Source organism: Stigmatopora argus, chromosome 19 (genome assembly GCF_051989625.1).
Source record: "Stigmatopora argus isolate UIUO_Sarg chromosome 19, RoL_Sarg_1.0, whole genome shotgun sequence".
Classification (NCBI taxonomy): Eukaryota; Metazoa; Chordata; class Actinopteri; order Syngnathiformes; family Syngnathidae; genus Stigmatopora; species Stigmatopora argus.
Genome location: NC_135405.1, coordinates 7,531,768 through 7,556,404, shown reverse-complemented (window position 1 = coordinate 7,556,404; position 24,637 = coordinate 7,531,768). Strand labels below are relative to the sequence as shown.

Here is a 24,637-nt window from a genome sequence, read left to right as displayed (position 1 = left end):
ATTCATTTGATTTAGTGCATTTGAAAAGATGGTATTAAAAACACACTACTACTGGATTGGATCCATTCTGGTGACAAAATCCGATACTATAAAAATAGTTTGCCGATACCAATACTGTGTATTGGACCTGGATATCACTAGTAATACTGTAATATGGACATCAGCTTTGCGTGTAATTTTAATTTATGAATTTAACAGGAAGACAATCACAAGATTTATGTAATTATCTCAATAACATGAAAAATTAGATGTGAACATATCATTTTTTTAAATCGACACTGATTACTGTGCTCCTAATTAGTCATTGTAATGTTAGGAATCTTTCAGGTTCACTTAGGTTTGTGTTATTTACCATTGCATACCGAACGGAGGAGCATATCTTGAGCTATAATGTAGTTCTTTTGTGTGGGCGCATCTTATTTAAAGCCATTAGGACAGCAATCAAGAAGGAGACAAGCATCTTTCCAGCATGTAGTTGAGATTAGTTTTTGTCCGTTACAGTTGATTAAAGATGTGATTACTACGTTTGTGCAGGAGTGTGGCTGTAGTGTGGTGGGCTCTGTGAAACAGCAGTGCAATGTCAACACAGGATGTTGTCTTTGTCATGACTCCTTCAGAGGAGAGAAATGTAATGAATGTCAGTTGGGCTTCAGAGACTTTCCTCAGGTAAATTATATCCTATGAACTATTTACATGACCTTTTTACTGCAGTGTAAAGCAATTGTAATAGAAATAAATGTACTATCTTCAATCGGAAAGAGTTTTGAGTCAATGTATGCGATGTTCTTGGCAGTGCACCCGATGTCAATGTAACCTCTTGGGATCGGAAAGCGAGACTTGTGACCTCGAACGTGGCGTTTGCGCATGTGCAGATCGAACTGGCAAGTGCAGCTGCAAGGTAAAAATGTGATTTTTTTTTTGTTTTGTTTTAGGAAATGATGGATGGATAACACACAATTGATCTATACTTCTTTATCTCTACTTTTAGGAAAATGTGATGGGTGACCACTGTGATTATTGTAAGCCTAACTCATTTAGCTTATCCTTACAAAATCCACTGGGCTGTAGCAAATGCTATTGTTATGGCCTGACAAATTCCTGCACCGAGTCACAGGGACTCATTAGGATGTGGGTGAGTAGACATTGTGTATTAACGTACAAGTTACAATAAACTGGTGTATTATGTGGACACACTCAACATGAGCAAACATACGTAATTAGTATTAAGTAATGTATTAATGTATTTGAACAATGCAAGAGCTTCCTTAACAAAGGTGATTATGTTGGGTTTTGATTGACACATATGTAGTCATTGTTGTAGGTTTGGTTTAAAGTGATTTTCACATGTTGCTTTACAGTACATACACATTTTTTGGTTTGTTTGTATTGATCCTTAAGAATGGAGTTACACACACACACTTGAATTTTTTTTTTAATCTATGATAAATGATTATAAATTTTTGAAAATTAAAATGTAACATGATCATCTTTGCTGAAGCAAAATTTCATTAGAATGAGTATGCTGTGTTCATATTATATTTTATTATCGGTTTTTATTGAATTATGTATACATTCTAACAGATGGGTCAGGCATTTATTAAGGGGAAAATTCATTTGTATAATAATCTTAAGATATATAGGCGTAATAAGGATATTTCAACAAATAGTACTGTAACACAAATAAATTAATTAAGATCTGGAGTTTATTGTTCAAAAGGAGAAACACATTTCCCAGAGTAATTCAATAGATATACTATATACAACATGCTGGCTCATGAAATTCATTTGTTTAGTTGTTTATGTTGTTCGTCACATAAACATTTTGTTATTTTAGATAAAACAACAAGCCAGTATTTTAATGTTTGTAACCGTTAAAACTGCCAGCTTGTAATGAAGAAATCAGTAGACTCCCCTATGCAACTGTCTCCATAATGCAGCCATGACTGTCTTTATGTCTGAGCTGTATGTACAGTATAAGTTGAATACAGTTGACATATTTTCTTCCCAATCAAATCGACATCTCCACAGAGCCACATATCAACACTTTAGGACTTGTGGGACATGAAAGAAGAGAACCCAGACAGATGAATCTATTTTTGTAATGACGCTGCTCAACCTCATACAAGAGTCAATAATGAACTCCTAATATCATTCAAGTATACGTGAAATGAAAACAGAATAAAATAGGATGAAAATAGTTTTTGATTTACTCCAAGATGTTGGTAATGACTTGTATATCATTCAAATGTCAGACAACAATAATCTCATGGTAACAATACAATGTGGAAACAATTTCACATGTTGCAATGAAGATTCTTTTTCAAGGGCCACAAATTGCAAATGTTTTCAAACATTTGACTCCCCCAAAGATGTACAATATAATTTTTAATAGTGTAAATCATAAATATAACACAAACTATAACCCCCAAACTGTTTATTAGGATTTTACATTGTTGGAAACATATCGACAAACAATTACAAGTTGATTAAACACCAAGTGCAAGCTACATGATGAGTTAATAATTGAACTCCATTGTGCCTTTAAATATGTTTTTACTATAATTGCTAATATGTTGGGGTCTTCATCCAGTCTTGATACAGTTATTTTTACTTGTATTTTCTGATGTAATGATGATATTTGCAGTATTTTGCCATACTATTTCTGTTAAATTTTTATACTTTGGTTTGCATTCTATAGTTAACACTGAGGCCAGAACAGACAGTGCTTCCCCTAGTGGATAAAAGTAGCATTATTGAGACTACAACAGGAGTAACCTTCCAACATCCAGAAATCCTCGCAAACTCTGAGCTGGTCACTCAAGTTCTTTCCGAGCCTTATTACTGGAAACTACCGCAGCAGTTCCGAGGCTCCATGGTACAAATTTTGCTTGCAATGTTTTTCTCATCAATCTCCAGTTATACTTTGATATGACTTTTAATCCACTCTCAACACATTCCCATTTAGATCACAGCATATGGTGGGAAGTTGAAGTATGCTGTATACTATGAGGCCCGAGATGAAACTGGGTCCTCCTCCTACGAGCCCCAGGTCATCATCAAGGGTGGTGCTAACCACAACATCGTGATGACGCGCCACGTAACGGGACTCCAGATTGGTCAGCTCACACGGCACGAGATTGACATGACTGAGGTGTGTTCAGGCATGAGGAAATCCATTGACTGTTGTATATATTCTTGGATTTAACTTCACAATCAATGTTTTGTCTATATCTACAGCATGAGTGGAGGCATGCAGATGGACAGCCAATGACACGCCAGGATTTCATGGACGTATTGTTCTATGTGGACTTTGTCCTCATCAAGGCATCACATGGCAACCAGATGAGACACAGCCGGTAAAATGCATACTGACATGCAACTCAGAATAAATATATAAAAGTTCTAAAATATGTAGAGTAAAAATATGCATTGTGTCTCTTGCAGTATTTCTGAGATAAGTCTCACTGTGGCAGAAGCTGGTACACCTAACAGGGAGAGTGAAAGAGCTTACCAAATTGAACAATGTGAATGTCCAATTGGATACTCCGGACTGTCCTGTGAGGTGCGTCCACAACCAAATAATCGTCTTGAAATTTCCCTGCGGTTTTCTTTGGCGAAAAGGTGGTTTAGGGGCACTCAAAGGGCAAAGAAACACCCATAATTTTTCGACAATGAACCACTACTTTTTGCCCCTGCTTTGAACTCTGCAGTTTATGACAAATGACTCCATTTATGTCGACATCTCCTTGTGTGATAATGTTGCGGTGCGAAAGGAATATGCAGTTTGATCTGAATCTTCCACACTCATAGACAAAAAGGAGTAATTCCGATTGTCTTAAAATAAAATAAAAAAAAACGTGATACCCTAATATTTTACCTGACTATTGACTGCATGTAGTAAACAGTATTTAGTCAACATCAGCAGTATTTAGATCGTTTCAACAGTATTTAGATCGTTTCAACAGTATTTACACAGTATTTAGATCGTTTCATCAGTATTTACACAGTATCTAGATCATTTCAACACTATTTACACAGTATTTAGATCGTTTCAACTGTATTTAGACAGTATTTAGATTGTTTCAACAGTATTTTGAGAGCTGGTTTCAACAGTATTTAGACATTATGAACCTGTTCTACCAAAAGTCCGGGCGACCAAACGTCCGTTCTACCAAACGTCCGGGCGACCAAACGTCCGGGCGACCAAAAGTCCGGCGACCAAACGTCCGGTCACAAACTCGGCCAATGGGAAAATATGCCGGTCTCAAGTATTGAGATGTTTTAAAAATAAACTTTAAGGTGTGATTCTAAAAGACTGACTGACCTTTAAATTGCTGCCTGTGTTTTGCCTTGCCTCACCAGGATTAGGCCCCTCCATTCAATTGTTATGTTTGTCAAAGCAATTCAACCAAGTCCAGCTTCTCCGTTTAAGCCACAGAGAGCACCGAAGGCTAAGCCAACTTTTAGTTCAGCGAGGATTTTATAAAGAGGGAGTTATGATACACGCAAACCACAGCGCGGATGTGACAATCATCAATTTGCACTACTACGAATCTAATAATAATAATAATAATAATAATCGGACATAGGCCATGTCGTCATTACCACAACACAAAAAAGCCTACTTGTCATCACACGCAGAACTGCGTGTGACGAAATTGATGGTGCTTCTCCATAAGCTACGTTAAATCGGCAAGAGATAAGTGTAAATAAGTGTAAGTTACGGACTTGTAATTTGTCATTCCGCTGTTGTGGATACAGGTCGCTTACCTCTCGATTACATACAGGTCGCTTACCTCTCGATTACACTGTCTGCCACTTACCTTCCTTCAAGTCAGCTAGCAGGAGGCAGATCACCAACCAAACATCTATTCATATGCCGCAGAAGGGAATGTGTGTATGTTAGCGCGAGTTTAGATGTCTGATGGATGTGGGGAAAAAACTGTCCTTAAGCCTATTTGTCCGAGCTTTGTGGGACCTATAGCGTCTGCCAGAGGGCAGCAGCTGGAACAGATTGTGACCAGGGTGGTAAGGGTCCCCTATGATGTGCTTGGCTCTGCTGAGGTAACGCGGGCTGGCAATGTCTTCAAGTGAGGGCAGAGAGCAGCCGACAATCCTCTGGGCAGTGTTAATCACTTTCTGCATGGCCTTTTTGTCTGCCGCCGTGCTTCCAGCGTACCACACTGTGATGCCGTACGCCAGGATGCTCTCTACAGTGGTTCTATAGAAGGTTCTCAGAAGATTGGAGCCCAAGTTGTTCTTCCTGAGTACCCTGAGGAAATGGAGTCGTGTCTGAGCCTTCTTCACCACTGCCGTGGTGTTTGTAGACCATGAGAGCTTGTCCGTGACGTGGACCCCCAGGAATTTAAAGGACTGGACCCTGTCTACACATACTCCATTTATGAGGAGTGGGGCCAGATCTGTGCCGTGTTTGCGAAAGTCCAAGATTATTTCTTTAGTTTTCGTGGTGTTCAGTGTGAGATTGTTCACCGAGCACCACGAAGACAAATTGTTGACCTCATCTCTGTAAGCCGACTCATCCCCTCCTGAGATGAGTCCGACCACAGTGGTGTCGTCAGCGAATTTGATGATGGCGTTAGACTGGTGGGTGGGTGCACAGTCGTAGGTGTACAGGGAGTACAGAAGAGGACTCAGTACACAGCCTTGAGGGGAGCCAGTGCTTAGTGTAATGGAGGAAGAGAGGTGGGGACCAAGTCTAACAGTCTGTGGGCGGTTGGTCAAGAAGTCCTTTATCCAGCAGCAGATTGAAGAGGATAGTCCAAGGTGGGAGAGTTTGTCAGTCAGAATGTCCGGTTTTATGGTATTGAAGGCTGAGCTGTAGTCAATGAAGAGCATCCTCACGTAGTTCCCAGGGTGTTCCAGATGGCTCAGTGCTGTATGAAGAGCAATGGCAATAGCATCATCAGTGGACCTGTTTGCCCTATAAGCAAACTGGTGAGGGTCAATTGAGGGAGAGATTGTAGTCCTGATATGGCGGGCTACCAACTTTTCAAAGCACTTCATGATCACAGGCGTGAGGGCAACAGGCCTATAATCATTCATGCTGCCAATGGTTGGCTTTTTGGGGACAGGGATGATGGTGGCAGATTTCAGACAAGATGGAATGATGGATAGTTGCAGGGAACAATTGAAAATATTTGTGAAGACTCCAGCCAGCTGGTCAGCACAGGCTTTGAGCACCTTCCCAGGTACTCCGTCAGGGCCCGCAGCCTTCCTGGTGTTCACAGACCGCATTACCAGTCTCACTTCCTGTTCCCGGAACGTCAGTGTATTGCTGCAGGGTGGTGGTGGGGGTGTTGAGACTGGGCCTGATTTGTCAGTCTCAAAGCTTGGATTGCTGCCGATTACAGAAAGAAGAGCTTTTTCTTTATTTTCTAAGAATTCTGAAGGGGACCAACTGGAAGGCAAATAATAAAAGTGTTGCTCAATATAAAAGTTTTGTTGAGGGTTTTGCCAACAGATGGGAGTCTTGTTTGTAGCTGCTGTCATTATTAAAGTGTTTCTAAACGGGCGTTTAGTGCAAGTAGAGGGAGCAGATGGCTCTTTAAAGGGACTTCATTAATTATTGCTGAGCACACAGGGACGGAGAGTTACCTTGCATATCTGTGTGCATGCATGTCTGCGTGTGTTTTTGTGTGTTCAAAAGTCACTGAGGGGAATAACCCTTAATTGGCTGTGTGTCGGAAAACCGAGGTCAACAGTTGCCTTGAGAAATAGCAATTTGGGATAATTATGAGCCCATGAGTAGGGTGTCTTCGCTCTGTGCACTTTTCTTTATCATTCATATTTTATTATGACAGTTGTAGTACATGGTCACACAAAAAAAGATCTATTACTTGACAAGGTACCTTTCCTTTTTTGTTCAGTTTTTTTTCGCATATTCTCGGTTCATGCTCTTTTCTCTCTCCCTGTGTTTCCATGCAGGAGTGTTCAGCAGGTTTCTACCGCCTTCGCAGCGGCTCGCACACATCTGCTCCGGCCTCTAGAGTCCCCGCTGCTGTAGGCATGGGCAGCTGTGTTCAGTGCCAGTGCAGCGGCCACTCGTCCACCTGTGACCCTGACACATCCATATGCCAGGTAACTCGTGTGTATGTGTGTGTGTCTCTCTTGAGCTAGCAACACTACACAGCCATATGTCAGGTAGCTTCTGGAAGAGAGATTACGGTGAACCAGAGAAAAGAAGTTTAATTAGCTTTGCTATAATTAACAAGACCCTGCTTATTCATATTTCACTTCATTCTGTCACTCTTGATCGTAGTCCAAGGGTACTTGAAGTGTAGAGAATTTGAATTTCACAGTCCATGCCAATTGAGCCTTGAATGTAGAAATCTCACTTTTCAAGTGTAATATCAACCTCAATCAGTTTTGCAGTTGGAAGTAAGAAGAAAAACGATTCACATTTTATACTCATTATGCCATTTGGAATTATAAGGACTTGCTATAAGACAGTAGGCAACAATAGGATTTCTTCTTTCTAACTTGAGAATATTAAAGGTCATATTTAAAAAAATCAAATACAAATTGAGTACATAATTCAACACAACTCTATGCAGAACTATAGCAACTTCAGTAGAGCAAGTGTTTGTGGAAATAAGAGCCAGTTAGTATGATGGAAAAGAAAATGTGCACATAATCTCTCTGCGCATATGTTAATTTTGTCACCCAGGCAAATGTTTTTTTTAAATGACATTAAGAAAAAAAACACCTACTAATCACTTTTCCCTCTTGTTCATTTGGTATTCTCTTTCACATTGCCGTTAACTTCTTTTATTCCTAGCTCTATTCTGCCTCAAAGCCATTTCTGTTCTCTTTGCTCATTTTCATTGTGCCTTCTATAACAGCATCATTAAGATTTTTTAACGGAGCAAGCCAAATTGAAAACGCTAAACGAGTTTGTTCCTGGTGTAATTAGCAGTAACGAGGAACACAGGAAGTTAATGCAACTGCAGCTTCCTGTTGCAGTTGATTGAAGGTCTCATTTTAAGGAGCAAAACTCGCACAAGACATGGCCCCACAGGGGAGTCTATTAAATATGTTTCTTACGTCGCTAAATCTAATGACAAAAATAATATGAATCTCCATGTATGACAGAATGCAAATTTTGGTGACACTATTCACACATAAATAGTAGTAGGAGTATTTTTTTTTCACTTAATTGGAAGTGTGTGTGTATTCAGGGACTGTTGGGACAGAAAAAAGTAGGTGAAATTTTAATGGTGTAATAAAGTGTGGATGGAAAAAAGCTATATCAACAGTTTTGAGGGGGATGTGGGATGCAGGATGACATTTCCTGTCTCGAACGGAGGGAAAAAATAAACAAGAGGCCTTGAAATATTCTAAAAAGAAGTTTTTTCCTCTCACTGTCGAAGCAGTTGATTTTACAGTGGGCTGAACTGTGCATGGGAAGTGTAAGTTTCTCAAATATGAGTTCACGACCTGAAATGCATCGACTCATGCATCAACACAGTAATAAATAATTGAGTTATCGAAATTCCAATAGGTTTATTAAAGAATACATTCTCGTCAGTGTATTTGTGAGCATATTCTGAAACATTAAAAGGCCTTCGCTGATAAATGGCAAATGCCAAACACTATCTTAACAAAGCTTACCAATTTCTGTCACTTTGCATAAGAATTTGATGTGTTTTTTTATTCAAAGTGATAGTCCACACCTGCATTCTGAGTGTCTTTTTTTATTGTGAAGAACTGTCAAGACAACACAGAAGGAGAACACTGTGAGAGTTGTGCTCCAGGATTTTACGGGGTGGTCCGGGGATTCCACGATGACTGCAAACCTTGTGCATGTCCCCTGCCAAACCCTGAGAACAAGTAAGTGTTGACTTCTTCCATATGGATTCATTAAAAATACACACTCAAAAACCATTACTGTTTGTATATCTAAATGCACAAGTTGCATACTTGACCTCCTACTTTTTATGCACAATGACTAAAATAGTGGAAGATTATGCTGACTTCGTTGCGGGCAGGGTGGAATTGATTCCTAGTTGTTGGTGGTGTGATTGTCAGTGAAAATGTTTGTCTGCCTCCATTTGTGCACTGCGACTGACTGTCGACCAGACTAATAGTGTAGTTTGCCTTTTCCCGAAATCTGCTGGTACACATGATATGGGCCATTTTTTGGACACATTTTAATGATACATACTACTTTAATGATGTTTTTAATGACAAGTTAGCCTTGCTCCACTATGTCAGTAATACCTTCAGCACTTAATTGACTTTGCTGTTATTCCATGTTGATATTGTACACTTAATAATTCTCTATTCCTAGTTTTAGTCCATTGTGCATCTCAGAAGGTTATGATGACTACCGTTGCACGGCCTGTCCGGAGGGCTACGAGGGAAAATACTGTGAAAGGTCTGAAACAAATTTTCTACATTGCATTTATGAGACATTTTTTTTGAAAATGGCGCAATTACAGAGAATGGGATTTTAATTATGTACATGTTACAGTGGCACGTGCAATAGCCATAAATGAATTATGCATACATTTACAAATTTTAGCCACAATAAAGCTACACTTGTTGCAATCAGTTTTTTGAGAATTTGCTTTCTTGATGTAATGGATCCAAAATGACATAATTGTCTGCCTTATCGTTTAACTTCCCACCTTTCCTTTCCCCATACAGGTGTTCCACCGGTTACCACGGTAACCCACGGATGCCTGGTGGTCGATGCGAGGAATGTAAGTGTTCCTTGTGGGGGTCGCTGCCTGGACCATGCGACCCGATCACTGGCCAATGCCAGTGTATGGTCGGAGTGTCTGGGAGATCTTGTGATCAATGCATGGAAAGGCATGTGTGTGGACCATCTGGAATCATCTGTAAGGACTAATACACACAATTTGACACACAATGTTATAACCTTTTAATCCATATTTTTGCTGCATTTTTGTGTCACTCTTATATATTCAAACAATCATTTGGGCTATGTTTGTAACTCATAAAAATACATCATTTTTTACATATCGGCACTAAAATGAATCCATTCAAATATGACGAGGGTCTGCAAAAGATGGAAAAAAAAAGTATTCAGTCTTTAGTCATTTATTTTTTAAATTTGTAGAAATTGACTGAGTACAAATGTACATTTTTACTCAACGTTAAGTTGAAATCAAGGAATTGAAACTAAAAATCGTGATTTTTTGACTGCTTTCTAACAGCAGAAACCAACACAAAATCACAAATTGCAACGTGGTATACCCACAGGCGTCCTCCCCTGCCTGTTTTTCTTTCCCTCCAATCTTCTCTCTGTTGGCGTAGACCACCGAGCAATTCACCTGATGTTGCGTTTTTCACAATTATTTTGCCGAGCTACAAATGAGCAGCTTTCACCCGGCTACCCAGGGAGAAAGAGTCATGGCCTGCGTCAGAATTCAAATTCCAGCCATTTAGCAATAATTTCAATGTCATTTTGAGCTCATTTAAACTTGGTACGATCATAATAGTTCCAATTTGGTTCCATTAGCATGTCTTAAGGTAGGTGTGTGTGCACCAGGGATCGTAGAGAAAGAAATTTGTAAGACAGAACCTGATAAGAAATTGCTGCCGGATGTGGCAGAGGTGATTGTTCGACACATTCAGGTGCCTAGCGTGTGTTCGCCCATTAGCTGTGAAATTGTGCTGTTGCTGCTTGACCCCAAACCGGCTGCCCTGTCGTCCCCCAGACCATAATAACAAGTCCTGATGGGTCTGAGGCAATCAGATGTGGTTTCATTCGCCCTTTGAAAGCCAAGACCTGCGCTTAGAGGCTCGGAATAATAAAGTCTTGATAAGTTTAAAACTGTTTGACTTTTCAACAAGATTGACATTTTATTTATTTATTTATTTTGTAGTTTTACTTTACCTTTTCATTCAGTACAGTTGAATCTTTGAGGTGGAACAGGGAAGACAAAAAACTAGTCTAAAACAGCCAAGGCAAACGGACAAAGATGTTAGGCATATGTATCTTTAATGTGCTTGTAGTTGTTACTAGATTATTCAATATTGCATGTGATAATTTATTAACTGATCTGATAATTGGAAAGTGGCTTTTTTTGTGTTGTATGCTAACGTGGATGCCTTTTGTTAAAATTTAAATACTCTGCCTTTGCAATTCAAAGGGATTTTTAAACTCATCTCATTAAATAAGCGATTGGTTGCTACAATGTTAATCATTTTCAGATTTTTTTTAGTCTGCACATGCGTGTTGGTGTGCATGCGCGTGTGTGTGTGTGTGTGTGTGTGTGTGTCTTGGCGAACGCTCCGGTTCTGTCAGAGATTGATAGAGTAGAAACTGTTTCTGCTTAATTTATCTTAGATTTCCCCTGTCAGAAATTTTAATTTCAGCAATAAATCAGCCTCTGGCTGCAGAAAGAAAAGGAAAAAAAAGATCAACATTACACACATGCACGCAAAGTGCACTGTGGTTTTTTTGAATAAGTCCCCTGATGCATAATTTACAGAATGTACATTCTCAGCTTTGCGGTCTGCGCTCATAACAGGTGTGCTTATGACCCCTGCTCTATGTGCACTCATACTTACGGAGGTGTGCAATTGATATTCCTGTGGAAAGTCCCTAAAGATTAAGATAGAGTGTCAGACAAAGAAACAATGAAAAATAAACTCTAGGGCTTAAAAAGGAAAACATTAAAAATAAAGGTACTTTTAAGCGCAGAGAAGCAATGCATACACATTGTTGATAACTTATCCATTTTTTTTCCTGACATTCAATTATCAGGTCATTAAAAATAGTTTCTCTAAACTGTATACAACATACTACAATACTCTGCTTATTATAAATGATTTGATTTGAGTTTTTCTTGTAATACAATCAGCACACTAGAGTATTTCGAATTTATTCTCTCTTAGTTTTTTCCCCATGCATTTTTTTGTTGTTGCAATTTTTGCATCTTCCTGATCTTTCTGACGATATTTAGGACAATCTTTTATAGAATCTCGACTAAGACTCGGATCACAATTATTTTTTGTGTCTACAGCATGTGACGATGAGTGCTCAGGTTTGCTGATTAGCGATATGGACCGCTTATACCGCATCATTACCGACATCACACTGACCACACCCCTGCCACCACCCTATAAGATCCTGTACCGTTTCGAGAACAGGACCCAAGAACTCAAGGTAACTATGTGTACTTTCTATGCCATCAACATCACCAAGTTTGTTTTTATCTACATCCATATGCACTCTTATTTCTTGAAACTCAACGATTAAAAGCCTGAGCCTGAAATTTGCCTATTTCAAATGACTCACTCTTGATTTCTCCTCTAGCACATGCTGTCACCTCAGAAAGCTCCGGAGAGATTACTGCAGCTGGCTGACTCCAACCTGGGATCACTGGTTGTTGAGATGGACCAACTCCATAGCAGGGTACACAGGGATTTGTTTTTTTGTGTTTGGCCAGACTTCAGTCCTGCTTTGTCAACTTGTTTACCTTCCTTTTGCTTCTTATCTTTCTTTCCATCCCTTTTGTCTTTATTTACTCATCATGGGCTCACGGAAAATGGGCTTTGGCACCGACTGAGATCATAGTTTAAGACACTTACTTGAAGTAAGTGTGAGGAACATTTCACTAAACAAGTCTGAGTGCTTGTACGACAGGCTGAGGCTCAGCATGAAAACAACCATCTCAGCGTGTTGGTAGACATGAGAATAGTGTAGCCATAGCCATCTGAGTAGTGACACAATTAGGCTTCACTACACCCGTGCAAATACTACAAGTAATAATTTTAGATGATTTTTTTAAATGACCAAATTGGCTGCATCATCCTAAAAAAGAATAAAATAACTAGACACAACTACTAGACACCTGCTCAGTAAAATTTCAAGTTTCCGTAATGGTGTAACACGACTTTTACAGATGTTTTTCTTTAATTTACAAAGGATTGCATTAGGATTTATTTGACCAGTGTTTATTAAAGACCAACGTGCATTTATAAATCTTGATGTTCGAGTGTCAGCGTAGTAAAAACAAGTTGGCCAGACTACCAAATATGTTTAAATATACAATTGCTGTCGACATTTTAGTGACTTGTAGACAACCAGGCAGCAATTTTCCCTCTAAGCTGCGCACGTGCGCAATTGCACACTACTCTCGTCTTCTCTGCGCACAGCAAATCATATGGAGCGCACAAAATAAAATCCCTTTTTTTTTTTTTTTTAGCTGTGAGGCCGATGCGCGAACCACTCATCCGCCGGGCCGCCCATTCATAGATATTAATCATTACATTTTATTATTACTAAATCATTTATGTGTAGTAGACATGCACCTGCTTATGGCAGGTGTGATACTGGTGTGTGCCCATAGCGAGCAATGATGATGTTGCTCACACCGGTACTCCGTGTGCTCAGGGAGGTTGTCTTTCTGCCCAGACAAACAAAAAATTAGAGGGAACATTGCCAGGCAGTCAGCCATCTGATCAGTTATTTACATGACAGGCCCTTTTAAATATCAATTATTACACATTACTACTCTGCTTATAGTGTGTATGAGTGTGGCTACACTCATCAATGATTTATTCCCTTTCTGTTATTGTGTATCTCAGTGCATGACCTTGTGTTTTCCTCACCATAATTCATGTTTCATGTGTAGTGGATATTGTCAATCATCACAAAAGTCAGTTGGAAAAAAGAGAAAAAAAACAGTTCAACTAAAATATTAAAAGCCCTAGTGTAGTGTCATTGTGCATTTGACGTGAAAGGTCAATAACCTGTTTATTTATTCAACATGTTTGCTTTTTGTGTGTGTGTACGTGCCTTGTGTGTAGGCAACTAAGGTATCTGCAGATGGAGAACAAGTGGAATACGATTCTGACAGAATCCAGAAGCGAGCTGAGATTCTGGAGAAGTTCATTAGGGACACACTGTTGGGAACTCAAGGTAGGACAGATGAACACCACCTTGCTTACGTAATTCCGTTTGAGTCTTCTGTTGACTGCAATTCTCGCGGTCTAGTACATATTGCGATATATTATACCACTTATTAGGTATACCCACACCCTCATATAAGAGCTAGTAGAACAGCTGTGCTCATCGGATTGGAAAATAAAGCAACATACACTAACTGGAAGGGCTTTCTACTTCAAGATTGTCAAGAATAAATGGATATGATTTTATAAGTCAACTGCTTTTGTTACACTCAGTAGCCATCGTAGAAGTTTCCATATTGCATATTCACACCCCTTTTTTTCATGGTACACGGTCGATTGGTCGCCGGTCTTTTGGTCGCCGATCTCTTGGTCGCCGGTCTTTTGGTCGCCCGGAAGGTTATTGATAATTACCATTTAAATCGTTGTTCAAATTCCCTAAATACAAACTGTGAATTACTATTTAGTCATACTTAAAGCCCTATTAATTATTAGGCTAAAGAAAAGCTCCAAATTTCCCAGACTTTTATTGTTTTTTGTTGGAGAACTTGTTAAGACCCTGACTGGCGTACATACAAACTCATACGCTCACACGTCGGCTCAGTGAAACTGCTCATGGCCATTGTTGGCTTTTATTGATGCGTAGACCGTGTTGTTGTACCTTGTTTTGTCGCCGGTCTTTTGGTCGTCGTTCTTTTGGTCGCCTGTTGTCACGGTCCGAGCGACCAAAAGACCGGCGACCAATCGACCGCACACGTTTTTTCATCACCCTCCTAAATAATACTTTTGATATTTAAACCTGATTGAGAATTGGATTACTGCTTAATTGACTACAATAGCAAAATATTATTTTGTCTAGGGTGCAAAGAAAGTGATGAAGCTATCGCTGTTTTGCATCTGCAAGCTCACTGGCCCTTTGCCTGATCACTGTGTGATTATGGCTCTGCGTGAATCTTTGTGTGAAGTGTGTGTAGATTCTCAGTGGATGATTGAGAGTAGCAATTAGGCAAACAATTAGTGGCTATCAAACACACACATACAGAGTCAAAAGCAATGTACATAAACAGTGATGTATAAGTACACAAATAATACAACTTCATGCGCACACTTGGAGATAATGAGGCAAGGAAATACTATTCAAACTCTGAGTGTATATGTATGTGTTTACTGGATGTCGTAATATGATTCCATTCACGTTTTAAGTGTTTAATTGGCTTTTAAATCACAACATGTAATTATATGGCTGTGACATGCAGACTCAGAGGCACACACACATGCACTACAGCTGTTCATTATTTTGATGGCTGTGACGCTGTCTCAGTTGTAATCACATCATGTTTACATTTCACGAAAAATATCCCCCCAAAACTTTCACACATCCACCAGTGTAAAGTTTCAACTTGCTTTAATCAGATCAACTTTGGCGATAGCAGAGATTAATGGGCCACTAGTGCACACAAACATGCATTATGTAATGGATAAGTCATTCTTTTCCGGGGGGAAACCTGATGCAAACCTCGTTAACATACCGACATTTTTTCATGCATCAAATCAATTCTTGTTTAGTGGATTTGACACAGTTTATCACTGATTAGCTTTGGATTTCATAGGCTTTTATTCCAACAGAGAAATGTAAATCGTCTGATATGCCAAAGCTTGGACTGATATTGAAATTGATCCTGTGTCGATAAAATGTTAGGACTGCATTGTCCACTTTGTTTTATAGTATTTTACTTGACAAATTGATGGAAGAATACCCTGGATTTTCTTAAAATGGCACGATTACTAGCGTATTTGTCGGACTATAAGTCACATCTGAGTATAAGTCGCACCAGCCAAATAATGGACAATGAAGAGTGTAATCACACTTCACAAGTCGCACTTGAGTATCAGTCGCAAAAAAGTGTTTAAAAAAGTTCTAGTCTGGAAAATACATTACCGCATAAAGATAGTATTCACATTTTTTCATGCTCTTAGGTTTCTAATGTGGATTTAATATATACCATGCAATCTGCAATATCTTTGTTTTTGTTTTTTCTCCAGACCTTCAGTCCAAAGCTGATGATTTGAACCGCATGCTGGCGCGCAAAGACGGAACGCCAGAAAAAAGTGTAAAGGAGATGAAGGAAGAAATTCAGGCCATGTTAGCCGAGATGAGGAAACGACATCTGGGAGGGAAGCGAGTTATTGCTGAGGAAGAATTGGAGTATGAATACACCCACATACGAACACACAACATACATTCATTTAGATATTTGGAGAAAACCTTTTTTTCTACATCAAATTAGACTTTCATACATAATTCTCCACCAAATTATTTTCACAAATGTCTTTTGCTGATGAAAATATAACATAACCTTGCAGGTATCAGTATCTCTAACACTTTAGATTGTGGCACTAGCGTATTTCATTTTCAGTGGGGTGTCAAAACCGTTCATTTATCCACCGTTTTTAAAGTGTTTATAATTTGTTACCCCTATACAAACTTGAGCAATCACACTATAAATCATAGAATTGGAACAGGAACAAGATACCCTTGTTTACTTCCTTTCCCGGGCCACACAAAATGATGCGGCGGGCCAGATTTGGCCCCCCGGCCGCCACTTTGACACATGTGATCTAGACAAACAACCATACACATTAGAATACAAAAGTTAATCTAACCTAATTGTAGGTTTGGGAGTATGATAAAAAAATAGATTACCTGACTTTATTATTGACAAATAAAAATGTAGGTTGATCTTTGGCTTCTATGGCAATTAAAACATACGATTATCCTTATAACAAGCCGAAGCCAGTGTCCCATAACAACTACTTTAAGGCTGTTAATTCCAGGGACATTATTATAATGACTGCTTCTTATTGCTTTAATTTACTATCATTATAAAAGCAATGAATGAAATAAAATTTGGGCTTGACTCTATGTCTGCTCATTATCCGTGTGAACAATGGAAGAACTGCTACACACTGAAAACGCCACAACTTTTTGCTGATGAAGCCTTTCTGGTATTTTCGATCCGTAATCTACTCTCTTTCTCCACCCGTCTTCCTCTCTCACTTTATCTCTTTAGCGCATTAAATGTTGACGAGGTCGATAAGTTAATTAAAACTATGGCTGCAGGGGGAGTCACAGACATAACGATGCTGAGATACGAGAATAGAGGGAACGGAGGAAAGACTAGAAGATGGACACTGTATTGGGAGATAGTGCTTTTGGAAAATAAGGCTAATGATGAATTGCCCTTGTCACTGTCTTTGAAACTGGACCCTTCTGTACAGAGTTCAAGCAAAACAGACAATAAAATAAACATAAATTTTCGCGAAATGCCTAAAAATTTAGGTGTAAATGCCTTTCATCGAGTGTATCTAGTCACTATGAAATGCGGGAAAGAGTTACTTACTATGATCACAGTACATATTTATTTTTAATCTTGTTTTCATCTCACTGTCCCCCCGTAGACTTCATTAATGTTCTACCAAGTCCAATAATTTGTACCTTGCATGTGCTTGCTTTAACTGCCAAATCCTTTGAGTGGCGTCAACTGGGGAAAGCTGAATTCTTTGTCTCTCAGTTAATGTTAATCATGCATTCAGAGCCTCTGTGATAAATATACAAATGTCCATAAAACTACTTTTCAAAGGTTACAACGCTCCCAAAACTCATGAATATTTGGCAGCATTTTATAAATATTTGCTCACATTTTACAACATGTACCACAATTGAATTCTCTCTAAAAAAAGCTGCTTATCACTGGATCATGCCCAAACATCATTGACTTGTTATAAAGGTAATTAAGGCTTCCATATAGTCATTAGGATATCTAATTTATGATCCATTCATATACACCTTTTAAAAAAATAATCATAAATTCAGACCAATGCGATAATGATCTTGTTTCCTGCCTATTTTGTATCAGTCTATTAATGCCGTCTGAAACGTTGATTAGATCATTTACTTAAAAGTAATGCATATTTTAAAACTAATTACTTGTAATTTCCTTCCAGTCTTGCTGAGGAGTTGTTCCAAAAAGTAAAGAGGTTGTTTGGTATTCCTCATCAAGCTACAGAAGACCTTAAAGCAGAGGTACTAGTCACAATTTATCAAGCTTGTGTTTAAGCAGTCCTGAATTAAATTGATGTATTTACTTTCCTAGATTAAAGGCAAGATGTCTGACCATGAAGGTAAACTTCAGGAAGCCCAACAGCTTCTTTATTCAGCTCGTGAGAAGACCAGAGCGGCTGGCCTGTTGGCTGGACACAACCAAGCCAACCTCACCTTCTTGGAGGTACATGTTTATTCAAGTTAGATATTTTGTTTAATTTTTTTGGTATGGGAACACTCAGTGTCAAAGTGGTTAGCACATCCTTCTCACAGTTCTGAGATTGAGGGTGTGGAGTTTTTGTTGTTGGTCTCCAAGTGCCCTGCAATTGGCTGGAACCCTATTAAGGGTGTACCGTGCCTGCTGGCTGTTGTCGTTTGGGATAAGATCCAGCACCCTTGCGACCTTTGTCACGATAAGCTTTGATAATGAGGCAATGAATAAATAACGTGAAGGGGTGGGTGGATGTTTAGTAAATACATGATAGTTCATATTGTTTTATCTCATGTGGTCTCTCACAATAGTGTTAGTTATTCCACAAGTGGTCTTTTGTTTTATCTGTGTAAAGCCAAATAGAAATTTTCCAGTAATATGCTTCATATAGTTAATTAAAGTTGTGTAATTAATTTTCCACCTACGAGAAAGACTGCTGAGGGAGCTGTCGACATTATTAGTGCCAAGGGGACTAAATTAAGAGTGTGTACTTTCTTTTTTTTTGTAAAAGATGTTAGTGTTTTTTGCTTTTTTTCCCTTCAATTTTATATTTCAACATGTTTTAATTGCTATTGTAACTACTACCGCTCTTGCTTGTTTTTATCATGACTCAAAGATTTCATCATCAATGAAATATTAAGCCTCCATTGAACATTATATAAGGGGTTGTGAATGCATAAAGATTTTCTCAGTCCCATAAAACGGTCTTAAATATTAGATTCATTATTATTTATTTATTTTCTGACTTGTTCATGTCCAACTGGGTGTAGGGCATAGTATTGAGGATCACTCTAACATGTTTAGGGACCTTTTTCCACAATTTAGGAATCAAACGTCTGATTTTGCGACGTGATCTCCATGATTTCAGTTTATACTTTATACATTTTCATGTAATTCGGATAATGTAAACTAGACTATATGCCAGAACATTCATGTATTTATACTTGTATGTTGAATGGAAAATCCAATGGTACTTTAACTGGTGTGTTCAATTGAATGCTTTTGAATTGTTGTCGTACAGAGGAAGCATGCAGCAGTCCTCGGGGTGAAACAAGAAGCACAAAAAGTCCTGGAGGAAGGAGAAACCCTTCTGAATGACGCCAACCAACTTTCAGATAACATCAATAAAGACCTAGAGGTATGACACAAGTTTTTGTAGGAACATTGTCTTACCCTTTGTAGAGTGGTGTTGTACTTGGTGTGACTTTTTGAGTATTGTGTCATGCTTGTAGGACGCCGAAGAGATGAGAAAAGATCTCGGTCCTCTTCATGAACAGTTGGACCACGAAGTCCGACACCTGACTGACGGTTTAAGTGGCGGCGGCTTGGCTCATCGTGTGCGTGCTGCTGAGGATCATGCCCAACAGCTTAATGAGTCTGCTGCAATTTTGGATGGGTAACTAACTATGAGTCGTAATGGAAAATGGAATGTTTAAAAGCAGAAATGTTGATATCACAGTATTTGTTCTGGTCTTGCAGAATCTTGGCTGAAGCAAAAAATCTGTCTTTCAACGCAACGGCTGCCTTCAAAGCATACACAAACATCAAAAAGAATGTTGACGAGGCAGAGAAAGAGGCTAAGACGGCCAAACAGAGGGCATCGGAGGCTCTGGCAATGGTAAGGAGTAATGATGTAACATTTAAAGTTGAAATATTTTTCAGTTTGGAAAAATGAAATACGATATTTAATGTATCTATTCAAATCTGTTCAATTTATGAGTGGTTAAAACTTCACAATCTTAACAAGGACCAACAAAAGTAAGGTTCTGCTTTGTCATTTGTGTGTTTTTGTTTTGAAAGCAGTTCCATAACCATTCATTTTATTTGTGTAGTTTTAGCTTCCATCAGTTATGTTGTAGTTTTGTTTCAATCATTCTTCTTCCTTTTCATACTTCAGTAATTGTATCACACTTTGCCCACAAAGTATTGCTATTTTTTAAAATCACGGTTCTCTGGATTTATAAAACTTTCAAATGAATTACCTTTGTTGGCAACTATGGAAGAAAAAGATAAAATACATTCCAGAGGTAAAAAAATAAATTAAAAAATCCCACTACGAAAAAATTTACCGCTCGGTGGGTGAGCAGTGTTAAAAATAAATGAATGAATAAATATTCCAATCCAAAAACACAATATTGCAATTATAGAATTCTTTGCAGATATCTTATCACAGGCAAAAAAAAAAAAAATCACAAAACTATGAAAGATCTGTAACGATATTTTGCATTGCTGATAAATTACACTAGAGCAAAAGAGAAAACAAACAAACAAAATCTACATTTACACAGAGTAGAGTGTTGTTTACACATTACTACCATTTAATGTCAATGTACATAACCAATTTTTAATTAGATACATTTAGTCCCATTTTGGTCAGCCTAGCTTTTCATTGATTCAAATTGTCTCTCCTGTTTTTTCTTTCGTGTTCATTGTCCATCGCCAAAAATCAGGCTTGACGAAAAGGGAAGTAAAAGTTGAAATATGACAAGGTAAATTGTGTAAAGAGGTGATCATGTCATTTGAAAAGCGTCATTTAGCAATGCAAAGTGATCAATCTGACAGCAGAACGGTGATATGCAAATGATTTCACCTTTTGTATGTGCGATGAAAACCCTCCTAAATTCTGAAGTGTTCTTTGTCACTGATTTTTCTATTTTACCTGTCCTTGTGTGTGTGTGTCAATGTGTATAGGCTTTAGGCTCCGAGATCCCTGTCAAGGAGGAAGCTGAAGGTGCCCTTCACAAGAGTCTCAAGCTGCTTAACCAGGCTAATCAACTTTATAATGATGTCAAAGGTAATCTGTGTGTCTATATGCAACTTGGCAGTATTGAACAAAAAGCCTGTTCCCTCCAAATAGAGAATATCCTTGAAATACTATAACCCTAGTCAGTCACCAGTTCTGTTAGTTAAAATTAAGCACCTCATTTTTTCAATAGAAAAAAACGGGTATCCATTTTATTATACCCTTAGTACAAAAGATGAAAGAAGGCATTTTAAATGTTTCACAGGCATTAAGATTTACATAAAATAAGTGACTCTTTTATGTCATGCTGCCTTTTCTCTGTTTTTGTACTGTAGACAATGCTGCGACTGTGTCCGGACTGAAGGGTAGAGTTAAATCTGCTAGAGACCGAACCAAAGACCTGCTCAAATCTGTCAACGGAAGCATGACAACTCTCAACGCTATCCCCAATGGTATGACTACACACTGCGTCTGAGCGAGAAAGAGAGAGAGAAATCAATAAAAGCATGAATGGAGCTCAGCTGCTCTTCTAAACTCAATTTGACATAGGTATAGAGGTTGCCCAGCCGATATGATCCACAAAGATGGATTAACAATCAGATAAAACTACTGGAACACATCCAAACTCCATATGCACAGTGTGACCTTTTCTTTTTTTAAGTTCAAATCACTTTGAGAGTTGACTTTTCTTTGGAAAAACTAGAGCAGATATTGTTCGTCTTCTGGGACTAGAAATGTTTATCTACAATATAATCATTTCAAATATAAGACATGGATTGTCTTGATGTCCTTTTTCCAGTCTTAAGAAAATATCTCGATTTTTGTCATCTGTTAGATACCGCAGCCAAGCTGGCGGCAACAAAGATCATGGCCGCAGAGGCCAACGTGACAGCCATCGATGTTCTTGAACGCCTCGCGGCTTTGAACCTTCAGGTCAACGACATACAAAGGAACTTCAGCCAGCTGGCCGATACAGTCAGCACAGCCAATCAGATGATCCAGGACCCAGAAAAAAACAGTAAATATCTTTTTTGGAGGGTGCTGAGTCTTGCTACACATGTAATCAATTGGAATTGACTTTGATTAAATTTCGACCAGAACGTGAAAGAATTGAACATATATATTTTTTATTTCAACAAAAATGATGAAGCTAAAATGCATTTAGTCTCTAGTTGCTCAGATTTTTGGATTACAATTTACCAAAAGTATCCATGAGTATAAACAAGAAAAAAAAAATCAATCACAAAGTTAAGGTTCATGGTAAAGTTTGATTTCTTCTGTCATTATGCATTACTACATTAAAGCAATAGTTTGGCGTAGGATTTTAGTTTTATGGCAAGAAAAGCACCTAAAAACGAATTCACAAGAGAAGTAATGCATGTTAAAACATATTTTGCTGTTAAAAGATCATTTTTACAATATGGCTATATGTGGTAAATTATGAGCCCATTAACCTTATCAATTTTTTTTGTCTCTTTGTCTTTTATTCCCACAGCTATAAGTATGTATGTCCATTTTACTTTAACATCAACAATCAATGGTGCCACAATACCATTCTACATGTCTGATGTCTGCAAGCTTTCTCAAACATTATTTTAAATTGGCCCAATTTGTATTCATTTGATTCGAACCAGTGTATTGGAGCACCATCTATTCTTTGTAGCAGCTTATTTTGAAGCTTTTAAGTCACAATTGCCACTCATAATAAGAAAAATGCCTCAGCTGTGCTCCCGCATGGGCTCTCGTGTAAACTACAAACTGCAAAGCATGGAACTCAATTCAGTTTGGCTATTTGAATAAATAGTATAGACAAGCTTCTCTTTGAATGCCGAGCTGAGCTACACTAATTGATTGCCTCTTTCTCTTTCTGTCCTTCCACCTCTCTTGCTCTTTATTTATCTTCTTGTCGTCCTCTGTGTTAAATCAATGACTGAGTGATTCAGCTGCTTTCAAAATCACCCCCCTCTCCACGCCGTGCACATCCTCTCTCAAGTGTTTAAGTTCTTTTAGCCTATATGATGATGTCGTTCATTGAGTGTCAAAAACTACATTGTCTCTTCACTCAGTCCACGCGGCTGGTGCCAAAGTCAAGGATTTAGAGGACGAAACTGATAGGCTGTTGGAGAAGCTGAAGCCTATCAAAAAGCTGGAGGACAACTTGAGGCGAAATATCTCACAGATAAAGGAACTGATCAACCAAGCCAGGAAACAGGCCAACTCCGTAAGGAACACAGGAGAACCTTTTAGGAAACCACTCAGGCTTTCCGTTGAGATTTTGACCTTGGGCTATCTCTTTAGATCAAAGTGTCAGTGTCGTCCGGTGGCGACTGTCTCCGAAGCTATCGCCCCGACATCAGGAAGGGCAGGTATAACACCATCATTCTTCACGTCAAAACCACTACGCCCGATAATCTGCTCTTCTACCTTGGTTCTGCCAAATATGTGAGTAGTAACAAATGATTGTCCCTCAAAGCATTTCATAACATGACCAAAATATTATGTATTTCAGGCGTTTACACTGTTCGCTTCAAGACAAGGGTGACTTTTTTTGATTGATGTTATTGCCAGAAAGTGAGCGCTTTCCTTGCGACAGCAAATCCCAGAATATTCAATTCAAATTAAGACTCTATTAACAAAACAAATGCGATTGCAGCACTCACTTTTTACCTCGTATCATCACTGCGAATGTTTAGTGACCAGTTGAGGGCGTCAGATGAGATGATTAACGTCAACTCGATTTCATGTAGGCCGGACCATTTTAGATATAATATTTAGATAGTTTTTTTTTTATAAATGGATTAAAATAACTGGATCAAAAGCCCTGAATATTCAATTTTTTATGGAAAAAGTGTTTATTTGAGCTTTTTTTCTTAGTAAGGGAAAATCTTTTTTAAAAAAATCTTTATATTCCATATTAAAGTGGAAAATAGAAAATATTTTTATATATTTTTAGATTTTACACAATGATTTTTGAACTAAAAACAGAAAAAAATGGATAAAAAATTTCAATTATTGATTTAAAAGGGGGAAACTCAGGAAATTTAATATACATCTATATCTATCATTTTAATTTGATCCTAAAACGGAAAGTCGCCACTCATGATTTATATTCCCGGGCCACACAAAATGATGCGGCGGGCCAGATTTGGCCCCCGGGCCGCCACTTTGACACCTGTGAGTTAAGCTTTAGCACCCTGGTGATCCTCGTAACAAAAAGTAGTCCGAAGAATGAGTGAATGAATGTTATCATGTAGAAAATTGTATCGTTGTGGTTCATAGCCTTGATTGGGATATTGTGATTTTATTTTGTTTTGATGCCAAAATGTGCTTATAAGTGTATGCATCCTTAAGTTTAACTTTGGACAAACAATTCTTGACAATTAACAGCTTTCGGTTGCTATCCGCTCTTTAAGTTGATTTCCCCTGAGAAATCAGAGCCTTGCTACATTTGACTGGGCTGATTTGAGCGCTGTTTACAAGTTGTTTGTGTGTATGCTTCACTAAAATTCACCCTAAGTGAAACATTCCGCATGAATAGACACACTGCATTTGTGTGCGTGTACACATGCACTAATAGTGTGTAATGCTGGATGAATAGCAACGGTGCGGCCCTGTGATCTGCACTAATGAATAATGGCCGTTGCTCTTGGGGGGACGACAGAGATAAGAGGGCGTG

The 24,637-nt window shown here is 38.5% G+C and overlaps 1 protein-coding gene across 2 annotated transcripts in view; it reads left to right on the top strand.

Annotated features, from left to right (window-relative positions):
• Nucleotides 1-24,637, top strand: part of lama2 (laminin, alpha 2) — a 118,037-nt gene that overhangs the window by 66,396 nt on the left and 27,004 nt on the right. The window contains exons 26-50 of one of the 2 annotated variants that reach the window (XM_077586783.1): nucleotides 535-666; nucleotides 794-898; nucleotides 989-1,132; nucleotides 2,699-2,875; nucleotides 2,966-3,151; nucleotides 3,238-3,356; nucleotides 3,445-3,562; nucleotides 6,946-7,098; nucleotides 8,726-8,850; nucleotides 9,311-9,397; nucleotides 9,670-9,725; nucleotides 12,018-12,160; nucleotides 12,311-12,409; nucleotides 13,807-13,918; nucleotides 15,949-16,111; nucleotides 17,911-17,989; nucleotides 18,060-18,191; nucleotides 19,240-19,356; nucleotides 19,451-19,614; nucleotides 19,698-19,836; nucleotides 20,910-21,012; nucleotides 21,297-21,413; nucleotides 21,797-21,979; nucleotides 23,028-23,182; nucleotides 23,260-23,403. In XM_077586783.1, the coding sequence (XP_077442909.1) occupies nucleotides 535-666; nucleotides 794-898; nucleotides 989-1,132; nucleotides 2,699-2,875; nucleotides 2,966-3,151; nucleotides 3,238-3,356; nucleotides 3,445-3,562; nucleotides 6,946-7,098; nucleotides 8,726-8,850; nucleotides 9,311-9,397; nucleotides 9,670-9,725; nucleotides 12,018-12,160; nucleotides 12,311-12,409; nucleotides 13,807-13,918; nucleotides 15,949-16,111; nucleotides 17,911-17,989; nucleotides 18,060-18,191; nucleotides 19,240-19,356; nucleotides 19,451-19,614; nucleotides 19,698-19,836; nucleotides 20,910-21,012; nucleotides 21,297-21,413; nucleotides 21,797-21,979; nucleotides 23,028-23,182; nucleotides 23,260-23,403 (3,252 nt within the window). Of the gene's footprint in view, nucleotides 1-534; nucleotides 667-793; nucleotides 899-988; nucleotides 1,133-2,698; nucleotides 2,876-2,965; nucleotides 3,152-3,237; nucleotides 3,357-3,444; nucleotides 3,563-6,945; nucleotides 7,099-8,725; nucleotides 8,851-9,310; nucleotides 9,398-9,669; nucleotides 9,864-12,017; nucleotides 12,161-12,310; nucleotides 12,410-13,806; nucleotides 13,919-15,948; nucleotides 16,112-17,910; nucleotides 17,990-18,059; nucleotides 18,192-19,239; nucleotides 19,357-19,450; nucleotides 19,615-19,697; nucleotides 19,837-20,909; nucleotides 21,013-21,296; nucleotides 21,414-21,796; nucleotides 21,980-23,027; nucleotides 23,183-23,259; nucleotides 23,404-24,637 lie in introns of both variants that reach the window. The other variant, XM_077586781.1, reaches the window with a different exon arrangement.